The sequence below is a fragment of the Amphiura filiformis genome, chromosome 1 (assembly GCF_039555335.1).
Source record: "Amphiura filiformis chromosome 1, Afil_fr2py, whole genome shotgun sequence".
Taxonomy (NCBI): Eukaryota; Metazoa; Echinodermata; class Ophiuroidea; order Amphilepidida; family Amphiuridae; genus Amphiura; species Amphiura filiformis.
In genome coordinates this window covers 79021624-79034625 of record NC_092628.1, presented here as the reverse complement: position 1 = coordinate 79034625, position 13002 = coordinate 79021624, and the positions used below count along the sequence as shown (strand labels likewise).

At 40.4% G+C, this 13002-nt stretch overlaps 1 protein-coding gene across 1 annotated transcript in view; it reads right to left on the bottom strand.

The window, feature by feature from the left end:
- Positions 1 to 13002, bottom strand: part of LOC140154121 (transcription factor 4-like) — a 212969-nt gene that overhangs the window by 126812 nt on the left and 73155 nt on the right. Inside the window, 1 exon segment of the mRNA XM_072176731.1 lies at positions 3286 to 3347. Within this exon segment, the coding sequence (XP_072032832.1) occupies positions 3286 to 3347 (62 nt within the window).

Below are 13002 nucleotides of genomic sequence, written 5' to 3'. Positions count from 1 at the left end.
GTTCTAACTTTTTAGCTGGATGATATTACCAAAAGAATCATCTGGTTGGCCTCAACGATGTAATGTAGGCTTCAATCATGGAGATCATTTCAATGTTCACAAACCTCATTACATACATTAGTTCATAAAATGTCATGACTTGACCCGATGAACTATTATAATTATACATGATATAACATTGAACATTAGCTGGTACATGATGATGATGATGATATTCATGGTTCTTGGTGCACAAAATAACGACAATTATTTCAAATTATGATAATTGATGCCCATGATAATAAAAATGATTTCAAATGATGAAAATTATTATTTCTTATCAATATTTATATTTATCACTTTTGTTTAATACTTTTTTTGCAATTTTTCACAAAACAAAAAACATACACGAATAATAAAAATAATGAAAAAATAATTTCAAAATGATAAACATTATTGATTCTGATCATTTTTATATTTATCATTTTTGTACTGTATACCTATAATACTTTTTTTTAAAATAATTTTTCCAGAAACAGAAAAAATAGGAACTTGTCTGTTCCTGGAAAGCCTATTTAGCCTACATACAAAACCACAACATAAACAATCGCAGAAGCAACGGAACAAGTAAAACAAAAATATGACAGACAAAAAACGCAAAGAAGGCATTTCTCATCATCAACTTAGAAACTGATAACACGGAGCACTGCCTTCTGAAACCCAGACATAAATCAATATATCAAATCATAACAAAGTCATGATGAATCTAGGACATCTAGGACAAGAATTCTCTTGAAATTCAATCCCCTTCCCTATTTACCCCTATATCTGGGACCCCTGAAATATTCGCATCTAGACAAGACACCAACATCAACAATGTAATACATAACATTTTATAAACAACTTAGTGTATCATACCGAAACTTGATGAAATGAATAATCAGCACAAACTCATAAAAGACTTTGTCTCTGTTATCAGGCCAATATTCTGCCTGTAATGGGGGTAATTATTAGCAACATCCAAAATTTGTCACACTTTTTAATAGCGAAAATGTTGCCACGGTAATCACAGGAAGGTGCTCGTGTTGAAGTGTTAATAGCTTACGTAGTTAATGGCCTATTTAGATCTTCCAGCCACAATGTTATTTTTATAACGGTAATATTTTTGTTAAGCCATATTAATTAACTGTCATTGCGCCAACAACATTTTTTACCGGTCAAGAGTTTATTTTAGATTTGTTTGGTTTTAAAAAGCATTTAATATTTCATTTATATCCAACCCATTATTTTTAATATTACCGTGCTAGTGAGTATAGTCCCACCCCGTTTTGGGTGAACATTTTCAAAATTGGGGGTGGGACTATACTCAATTTCAACAAAAAAGTAGTGTCCCTAGACCTAGACCTAAATGCTAGGATCATTCATGGTTGACCTAAAAAAAAAAAAAAATTAAAAAAAAAAAATTTCAAGATGTTTTGTATTTTTAATATGAAAATTAATAATTTGTATTCATGTCATACTTTATTAATGATTTCAAAATACATTGAATTTTTTTTTTTTTTTTATTTCTGAAATTTTTCGAAAATTTGGGGGTGGGACTTTACTCGAAGGTGGGACTATACTCGCGTCAGTACGGTATATAAAGTTTGTGTTTTGCTTTTTGTTTATTTACTGTTGGATTTTTTTTTGGGTGTATCTTTTTTCCCATTAACCCCATCCCACTTGCTTCCGTCCTCTCCAACAGGACAAAATTCAGCAAATTAATTATTCTTTAAAATTCTTCCCAAATTAATTATTCCACACAAAGCATATTGGATAGAGTACAATCTTGTTCTAAACAATTGCACAAAGTTTGAAGCCCTGCCAATGTCAGCGTTATATATCTCGGTGACATGTTTGTGGACTTCCTTACGAAAGTTTTATTCTGTTAGAGAGAACCAAAGTGGAGTACCTTCTTCCAAGAACTGTATAACTTATGATAATCAGCTTGAAGGAACCACATACCCAATTCACAATACAACGGATGTATCCACATTCCGCAGAGGTGATCAAATTTTGTTGCAGTTATCCTTGTTTGTTAGAATGGGATCACAATATCCATTTCTCATCAATTTTGATTACACACACAATGATCCTAAACACCCAAGCTCCTTGCAATAAAACAAATTCCTTGAGAAATTACCTTGTTTTGCAGTATGGAATTATACTAACATTTATACTTTGATCAGCTCGTAATCGGCGGGCTTTATAACATCGCAGATTAATATCAAAATATTTTAATTTGAGAATTGTCTTGTGACATCTCGCTAGAAGCATCACAAAATATTAATTCATGTCCTATACTTTGCCTACTTTCTTTAACACACAAAATATAGACACAACAGGTCAACTAATAGCACTCTTAACGTGGGTCTACTTTTCGGCGTAGTGATAAAAACCTAACATTTCCCGCTTGTTACGAGCTGATCAAACTATAGAGGAGAATGGACATCTCTTGTGCGTGGTGTGCGTTAGTGGGGTTCCGATTGGCTAATTCAATCATTCCACACTAATAACAACATACCTGAAATCTGATTGGCCATTTCTGTGCATCTTTCAGAGCACGAAGAGGTCTGTTCTTTTCTGGGAGCGAGTGAAGAGCAACATGCATCATTGTTCCTTCAGCCTACACATAATACTTTCATCAGTCCCAAATGAGCAGGCTTTTGATAAATAATTGTGAAATGATAGTTGAATACTATTCGCCCTTTGCTACCAAAACAAGATTCTTCCTGCAAACTCATGTGCAAAAAGTGCATTTTTGTTTCTCGCCCTTTTCTAGCAACGCGAGATAAGGCTTTTGCAAACCGCACGCAGCAGTTAAAGCACACTTGCTGCCAGACATAAGACTTCATCTGCACTTAAATCCAAATCCCCACATACCCCACAATACTTTCCAATCCTTAGCCAAAGCCATTCTTAATGAAAGAATAGGTTGGGCTCATATAAGCTATGTCTATCAAATATGCAAAACCTGTCTAATGTCTAATTGCAGTACATTTGCTCCATGTAAACTTCAGATGCAAATTACTCTTCATTTCTGTCTTTGATCACTGGCCTCATCCCTATATTATTCTGGGTTGTCCTTGTTTAATTTCATAAAAACCTGCAATACACTGTAAATGACCACACCCCTGGATATAACACCAATCTCTGCATCCAATCATAGATTTGAAAATCTATGATCCAATACTAGAGACAGGGTTAAGGTACAACTGATGTATTGCATGTTGTTATGAAACCAAGCCTTGGCTTGTTTGTTCTTACCCTTGCATCATAGCTAGGACTAGTTTGGTTATTCCATGAACTATTATTTGAACCATCCATTCCTGCGAAATAATAAAAGAAAAATACATATATGTTAGCTCACATTTCAAAAAAAGAGTTTCAATTTCATCCAACATTTTCCGTAGTTTTCCCAAACAGTATTGGACCTAGTGTTGACTTCATCTACTTTTGTTGATCTACAGCATCACTTCAGGCTTTCTTCCATATCAGAAGCATTCTGTTGAACTTCACATTCTTGTTGGTAGATTACAATCCCCGGGTTACAATCATTAAGAAAACTCATAGATTTCAAGTTTGGGCTAATAAAACCTAGGCCAACAATTCAAAGCCTTTTCACTTTATTTTTTATCTTCTATTTTGGGCCAATCTGGGCAATACACGGCTTAAGTGGGCAATGCTAGTGTAGGCTTCTCAATCTACCCTAAATATACTTGTGACAAGAATTAGCATCAAACAAATTGAGTTAAATCACAATGCCTTGACTTTATGACTAACCCTGCCTGACAGAAAAATGCTCCACCCTTAAAAAACTTGATTCTTGAAATTCTCCTTATAAACCCATCACCATTTATCATCATTTATCACGAAAAATAAAACACGTTTTTGATTTTAGAATGGTCAAACTTTAGTAACAATTAATATTGAACTTTTGACTTTTAGCAGTTACCCAACCAATAACTGATTAAATGAGGTATAGCAGGTAACTGGGGTCATTACATGAGCTAAATTAGTTTAGTCCAATACACTTCTCCAGTGACTGGCTAACTGTTTCCTCAACATGGGAAACTCTCCATCAAATCACACATTTTCCCATCACTGTGTTCCGAAATTTCTGTTGATAAACATCTCCCTCGGGATCTGAAAAGCTAAACATTTACGTTTTTTGTTTTCAACATTTTTGTTGTGTCAATTTCAAGCTAAAATAGCTCTTGATTGATGAAGGCTTCCTCTGAAGGGAAGACCACTAGAAGAAAGAACCTGCAAAACTGTCTATCAACTTCCACAATGTGAGCCCTCTTAGACTTGAACCAAGACTTACACATCAAACTGCAATAAAGTTCAAATCATTTTTGTAACTTTGACAAAGTTGCTCTAATGTGAATCATGAGACATTGCAGATTCCAAGTATTTTTGAAAAATCTGAAAAAATAATTTTTTGCAAAGTCACAATAATGATTAACAACCTACCGATTGTAAGGATAAGGACATATAAAATTAAATTTTGGTTCTCTTGTGGAGGATTTTCAAGAATTGACAGGGGTGAGCTTTTTGTATGTGTGTTTTTGCAATACAAAATTGGCATTGAGTTAGCGCAGCTGTAATTCCCTCGCTTTGCACCACTGAGGTCCCGGGTTCAAGATGCGCCCAAGGACTCATGTGCACTTGGTTTATCCCGATTCCATGTTCGCTCTCGCAGGTTTTCTCCGGGATCTCCGGTTTCCTCCTGTATCGCAAAAATCGGTGATTAGTTGTTTGGTTATCAAAACTTCCTTCACCCAATGGAATTTGGGGAGCTGCACAGATAATTGGTGGATGTTACAATCTAAATGCGGATAGGTGTGCGCTGCTCGGCAGCAACCTAGTTGATGCGATCTGATTGTGATGATTCACCATTGCAGCGAAATTACAGCGCTTTGAGTCCTCTAAGATCAGGAGAAAGGTGCTTTATAAATCCAAAATTTATTTTATTTATTTATTTATTGATCGCAGCTGTAATTTATTTTCGATGCATTTTTGAAAAACAATAAGGTACTTTTTATTTGAAGGTTCTGAATCTGAAGGTTTCTGAAAGAAAACAAATATGGACCAACTCCGGAAAATAATGTGGGGGGGGGACTAGGCCGAGAAACAAAAAAATAATTTAATTCAGCATAAGAGAAAGGGTGGAAGGATCACAGAACTGGAAGCCCTGCACTTGGGGGTTGGTGGTTATAGCAAAAAATAAAAGAGACATGTATACAAACACCTATAGGCCCTACATACTTGCATGTGTATGCACCTACTGACACATACACTCATACCCTCTGTGCATCTCTCTAAGCAATTACGATGCGCAAAGACTTGTTGTAAGCCTCGTTAACAATTACACAGAGATCAGACATAGTTACTAATTAGTACAAAACACACAGGAAAGCACCCATGACTCGTAGGTTCCTAAGGCCTTATTAAAGAGGCCCTTGGGGAAAAATGCCAATGATATATCAAAACAAAAAGAAGTGCATGCCATTTGTTTCAAAGTCAATTGGGAAGGGACACACAACCTATATCTTCAAAGGTACACTGTATGACGGACAAAATGCATTAGGATATGCTATATATTGCCAATAACTGTATTGCTAAATCAGCAAGGCCAATTGCATAGATACGTGTATAAGCCAATATAGTATGCAATACTAATAGCATCATGAAAATGAATTGGGAAGTTCATTGCACATAAATAGAGGTATCAAATAAGGTTTAACCAGTCGACATTTCAATGGACTTCATGAGATTGAGCATCTTAATTATACAACTCTCATGGGAATTTAATTTTGCATCTAATTTAAATTGGCTAAATTAATATTCCGCAAATTTAAGTAATAATCTTCACCTAACAAGGGGGAAAATATACCACAGATTTGTTTTCATGAACTAAACAGTCATAACACAGTGTCAATAGTAGTATCACTTCCATACAATGCCAGTAGTGAAAGTAAACTTGCAAGGTACAAATTCCAAAGTGCAAAGTGAGGCCATTTTAAATCTCAACTCAACTTTTGTTTTTTATCACAACTTCTATTTCCATGATAATAATTATCTGCGAACAATGATGTGACAATTTACTACTAAAACAGGGGTGTGCCCAGAAACCTTCAATCTGAGGGGAGGGGGAGGAGACCACTCTGGGGAGGAGGCGATGTGCCTGAAATGTGTCTAAAATAGCATGATTTTGCAGAATATCCAGAGGGGTTGAAGTTCAAATCACCCTTCTGTTGAAATGGGTCAAAGACAGGAAAAATGGACAAGAGATAAGAAATGGTTGTGAAATTGAATTTTGCCAAGCAGATAATAGTAGGAATTAATGAGGTAATTTGACAAAACAGGAATATAGTACTGTCATAGGAATAAGGATTCACAAGCCCGCCACCCTCAGCGGAGATAACTTCCACACATTTTTAAGGATGTTTCTTTTTGTGAGACAGGAATTGAAAATCTATAGCTAATTTCCCATTTTGTTACTGATACTGTATTTGATAAATAAAGCGACTGATGAGAGAGTTGACTTGGCTGGGCAGTCCACTGGATAGTCGGTTTTTAAATGTCAACTACACAACTTCGCTTCTTTCCTTATTCCATGTTGATCCTTAATTTGTCAATACTTTAAACCTAAAGAATCTTCAGTAAAGATTCACTCTTCTGGTAATGTGATGATCACCAACTTTATGTCTTAGAAGTGTTTTTTTCTGACTAACTCCTGAACATCCCATCTATGTTGCCCTGTTTGGTGAGGGGAAAGGACAGGTTTTTCCCAATAATTTCCTTGCTGAAACAATCAATTATAACATAAACTTGGAAAATCATAATAGACTGATACATATCTTAGTATCATAATCCTGCTCTGAATTGCACATCGAAGAACTTGACTTTTACCCGTTTCACATTCAGTCAGACAACTCCTTATTTTACATTTACACAGAAGAAAGTTTGAAACTGTACCAAGTGACTTCAAACCCACAGCACTGATTAAGCATGACTTCATAAAATATAATGAAAATTATATTGCAATTTTGATTTAAATTGAGCTTTTAAAATACCTCAGGTGATTCCCATCACTTAAAAGGGACCAACCCATCAACTGGGCATACCATTATTTAATCAACCCTAAAAAAATCATAATTCAATAACTCCTGAAACACAGACTGGCTATTTTTTGCCTTTCTACATTAATTTTTCAAATAGTGCTATAACTAATGTTCTGCAGGCAACATTTAACGCAACACAAATTGGTGCCATTTCTTGCCTATAATTTAGGCTGCCTTGAAGACATACACCTGAGCACTAGACACATATCAACTCATCAGGATATAGATGCATCCACAAATTTGATTTTCATTCATGTTATGTATGCCATCATCATCATCATAGAAAAAATTATATTCATTTTCCAGTTACTCTTGGATTGCCTTGGTGACACGTTTAATGTCATCAAGCCTTATTGACGCTCATCTTGTTGATGGCATGATTTGAATTCCCAGCACATTTGATTATGGTGAAGTAATGCAATGGAACTTCTACTTAAAGGTTTATTAAGATGAGCACTGAATTCAGTCAATCTTGAAAATACCAAAGAAAAGAAACTTGAAAGTACCAAATAAAAGAACCATTTTCTGTTCTACAAATGCTACATGTACTCTTCTCTTCAGGATACAATTTTTAAGAAGCAAAGTCAGTCACAATTTAAATTAAAATATGATATTACTCATCGTGAATAACCATGTCCTAGCACATCTCTTTTTAAAGGGATTTTTATTAAATAGCCATGAGAAGATGATAACTTCTCAGCAACCATGCAACATCTTACCACAAGTAGATTCTTCTCTCTATACCAACACACAATATACCTCATATTATGACCTCTTTTTAACAAAACAAAAACACCACAAAATGCTTACAATTTCTTAATCTTGAAATAACCTCAGGGTGTTCCAAAATGGTCAAGGTTTTGCACTTGGAGAGCAAAAATGTATTTAAGGGCAATTCAAAAACAATATCACCAATTGGTAGTCAATAATTGTGGCAAATAATAATTTAATAAGTAGCCAGGTGAATAACCTTACTGTACTGTGATGTCCAGCTCAGATTTGAACTCAGCAACCTGACTGACTGGAGAGCTGCTTGATTCTAAAATGGAGTCAATTAGAAGCTGACCCTAATATTACTTGATAGTACACTATTTTACCTATCCAGTTTGGAATCAAGATCACTTTCTGGAATACCATAAAATAAAATAATTATGTGCCCATGCTGTTCCAGAATCCTGCAAAAGCAAGACCTTTGTCAACATTTTTCACACACTTCACTACATTGTCATATTCCTTGTACAAGGGAACTGGTCCTGGCAAGTCATTGCAGTTTTTGGACAAAGAATCATCCACTGGAGTCTAATTGGTGTCATTGCTTTATGTGGATTGTTTTCTTCACTAAATCTTCCTCGGTTATTCATGAGTTTATACACCAATCTGCCAAAGAATATTTGAGGTGAAAAAGGAGCTGTTGGAAATTGCTTATCTACAATAATAGTCTATGTAATTAAATTAAAGTTCGAGTTATATATTTTTAAGTAACGTCCAAAGACCTTCATCATCAACGTTATAGCTTGTAAAATACTCTAGAAATGAGCTCAGCTTTGACTGAAATAATAATGTAGTTAACAAACTAACGTGACGTTTCATCTTGCTAATTTAAGAAAGAATTGGTGTAAACTGTCTAGAATTATCATGATTATCCTAATTTCAACCTCAGGGCTTCAGATAAAGTTGACTAAATTATACTGAATGTGTTATTTGCCCTAACCTATGTGTCTCATCTTTCTGTCTGCCTTGCTAGCTATCCAACTATCATAGCTACCATTCATGTGATGATATAGACTATACCATATAAAGCTAGCCCAGCTCTTCAATTTCATCATCATTATCAAAAATATCAATTTACAACTGCAGCTCTCATAAAGTACCTCATCATAATTTCAGCTACTTCAAAGCAAAATGATTTTGAAATGCAAGCACTGGGACTGTAACTACACATAAATACAATACTGGAGAGACAACAGGCAAAATGAATCCAAGTGGTGTATGTTTTCAGAAATCGTTGCGATTTTAAGTCCCTCCTGGGTAAACAAGATAATGTTTTAAGGCTGCTTATGGGAGAGATGGTATAAATTTCTATCAAAAAGATAACCTTTCCCAATTGAGACACAGAAACTTATTTGCGATTGATCCCTCACCAAATATGAAACCAAAGCAGGCAAGGATTAACAAGGCAGTTCAAAGGTTTTATATTACTCCATCTACCATCAGATATTATATCATTTGTGTGCAAGACGAGGAAAGAAAACCAGCGAAATCGGATCCAAACGGGGTATGGGTGCTTCCGGAAATCTCCTGCCTTTATGGACCGAGCCAAAGCTAGAGGTTAAAATCAATATTGCAAATGTCACTGCAAAAAATTTAAAAGTCCATCCAAACAAAGTCTTAATTAAATTACAAAATGTGATGAAAAGGTGTGATGAACCTAAGCAAGTATTGGTGCCTGGGTGTATTGATGCGATGGAGAGAGAACAATTATCTTGATTACCTTAATTCATGTTTGGGAAAATTAGAAAAAAAAGTGGAGTACCTTAGAACAAGTCTGTATTCAAACGAGGGTGGAAATTTAGGTTATATTGTCGCAATTAATGATTAATTTTTAATGCACAAATTAGTTCCCCCCTCAAATATAGTTAATTGATGTGTGGGATTGGAACCAAATTTATTTGGTGGGAAAAGTGAGGATGACAATCAGTAGGCTTGCTCTCCCTACAGCATCTTGCTGGTATCATACACAAGTTCAAAAGCCACACTACGATACACTGCGCACCCTCTACTTACCTCCCACGACCTGATCTATGCACAAAACGAAGTTTGGGACCACAAGAAACCCCTGTACCACAGAAAAGGTTTTGGCACCCCGGAAGAACGGGGATGACAACGCCCAGGTGTTGGTGTCGCCCAACACTAACGAGATATCGCCTCACCAATTCGTTTCTTGCACCAACAAGGACGTGTTACTTAAGAGCTCCAATTTCTGTTGAGAAATATCGTAGCAGCGTGAGGCTTATTTCGAGTAACGGTTACGCAAGTATCAGTAATCACTTCGGTGATATTTTCTGTAACTTTAGCAAGATTTTTTTCCATTTGTGATGTTTTTTTCTTGCTAGTTTCTCGTAGTCTCTGTGGTCAAGTGAGACCGCCCAAGTAAAATATTCATAGGTTTTCACTGCTCCCCCTGGTAATTCCACTGGGAGGTCGCGGGATTTTTCTTGGCGATCTCCCCTTCTGTCCCGTGTACTTTGGCTTTCGTCGTCGGTGTTTTGATTCATTTTTCCCTCGCACATGTGGTAAGCTTAAAATTCGGGCGGTTTTTTCGCTTAATAGTGCGGGGCCTATGTCAAAACTGTTCCCATGCGCACCTCTCAGTAGTAGGGGATCTCGTGTTCACTTTTTTGGATCCCGTGCGCCTTTTCATGTTTTGGGTTCTCTGGCGGTAGAGGAGGGGTTCTCCCCTTGGGGAGTCTGTGACCCTTACAGGTTGACACTCTTGCTTATCCCCTCCTCTTACGCCTGGGGTCCCTCCCTCCAGTCCCGTCGGAGACGAGAGGGAGTTTACATGTTTTCGTACCCTTTCTCCATTACAGGTAGTTATCAAAATGTCTAAAGAGAGTACTCCTCCAAGGCGTTGGGGACCAGAAGCAAACCTCGGCAGTGTGTTGCGTGCAAGGCATTCCTTGGGAAAGACGATGCGCATGAGGCATGCCTGCTTTGTAGGTCGTGCTCACCGGACCAACCGTGCACCATTGACCGTGACTGGTCCAAGGAGGCCTGGGCTAGGTCCCTGGCCCATAAGGTGAAACTACAGAAGTCTCACCAACGTAAGGTGGAGGGGCTTAGGGACAGGAACCATAAGCGCCGTTCTTCTTCGCAGAGGAGTCGTCTGGCTCGGCGAAGAAAGTGTCCCTAGCCCCGCCAGCCAGGGAGTTTGTCCTCCGTCCCCTGTGTCCTCTAGCTCCAGGAGACCAGGTATGAGAGAGTCAATCTCTCTATCTGTCCCTCGGTCGGGCAGCCCCAAGCCTTTTTGGCTCCGCCTCGCCCTTATGCTAGGAGGCTCAGACCCTCACGGCGGCTCCCTGAGCGCCACGGGCGTCGGGTCGAGTGCCGAGGTGGGTATGCGGCCCCGCATCCTCTGAGCAATGGGCTGGCTCGCGCCCGAGCGGCCACTCCTCGACGGCACCAGTTGCGGTCGGGTTGAGTGCCCCGGGCGAGGCGCTGCTCAGGCGTCCTCCCGTGTGCGGTCGACTCAATGGTTCCACGGCTCGACCGTCGGAAGGCCTCCCGTCCGTCCAGGACGGTAGAGCGACCCCGACGGCAGCCATGGTCCACCGGTCAACCGCTCCGGATCCCTTTACGCCGCCCCTGGCCAGAGCGTGTTTCGGGATCCTCCTCTGCCCTAGCTGCTCCCTCGATGGTTGAGCATCCGAGATCCCAGAGCAGTCAATGCTCGCATCTCAGGCTGAGGCACTGTCAACGCCATCTCATCACTTTCGGACCCGTCGGCGTTAGACCGCATGAACCAACTCATTGGTTTGTTAGGCAAAGATCCCGGTCAGGTGCCCTCGGCGGTAACCCGACCAGTGGGTCCAGGTTTGCCTTCAACAGGTCCGGATCCGCAGTCCGATGCGATTAGCATAGAGGCTAGCTATGATGAGCTTTCAGATGGCTCTCAGAGTCAGACGGAGGTAGAGTCTTTTCGGGATTTTTCGACTCCCCAGGGCTGACAGAGGGCTCTGATATCCCGCTAGTTCATCGCGACCCGTCAGTCATTCAGCGCCTTTCTCGGTCTCCCTCGGAGCTTCCCAACAACCCTCTTCGGTCGGTATTCCCTTGCAGAGCCAAGCACTTTGGCCAGACACGTTCACCGTGGCCGACCAACAGGGTCGATCCTACTCTCTCTCGCGTTTGGTCCCAGGCCCTCGTCGTTTCCTCCGCCAGTGAGTATGACCCAGTCCTTCCTTCCGTCAGGCTCACAGGCTCAGATTCCACACCTTCCCCGAGCTTAGCTGGCTCGACGTTCGCTGCAGAAACTCAAGGTTTTCTCCTTACATTCGACCGCAGAGCGGTCGGGCCGCCGGTCCAGAGCGTGGCCCCAATCAGGAGCGATCTCGGTGGGGAGGGGTTCCTCAGCCCGACCCGGCTCCACCTGGACGGTACCAGTGGAGTTATGATCAGTGTCGAGGCTGGGGGGACCCTTATTCATTCCCAGCACCGACTCAAGGCTCCGAGGAGGACCAGTTGCGGAGAGGCTCCTTACTCCCTAAGGTCTCGGCTCCCTTTTTCGCAGCCGCCCTATCGGACGCTAAGATGAGACTGGAGTGCGAGCCGCCTCCGCGACTGGCTTCCGACTTAGGATATGCTGCAAAGCCAGCTAAGCACCCCAAGTCGACGCCCTTCATCCCCTTATCGCGTGACATCAAGGCACTCACCACGGCCGTACAGGATAAGGGTGAGGTAGACCGCCTCCCGTGGCTGGCACGGGCGCCCCCACGTTACAGAGGATGTGGCGTTCTTAGAAACCCCCTCTGTCCGGAGGCGGCCTATCGCCAGATGGAGCGGGATAAGGGGACCAAGTGTCGCCGGAGAGCTCCCTCCCTCAGGAGTTGAGGGAGCCCCAGGCAGGCTGGACCAAAGGCGCCCCACAAGGTGCCTCCCTGGGATAACGCCCGGGATGAGGAGCTACGGTCCCTGGAGTCTCTCGCCAGAGACGGGCTCCGCATTTCCAATGTCCAACAGCTCGTCAGCGCTCATCTAGCACGGAGCTTGCTGGACAAGGAAAGGTCCTTGTCTCCTGAGGCGACACTGAGGGCGGTACATGTGCTGGCTGACCTCAATCATCTCTCAGCGGAGC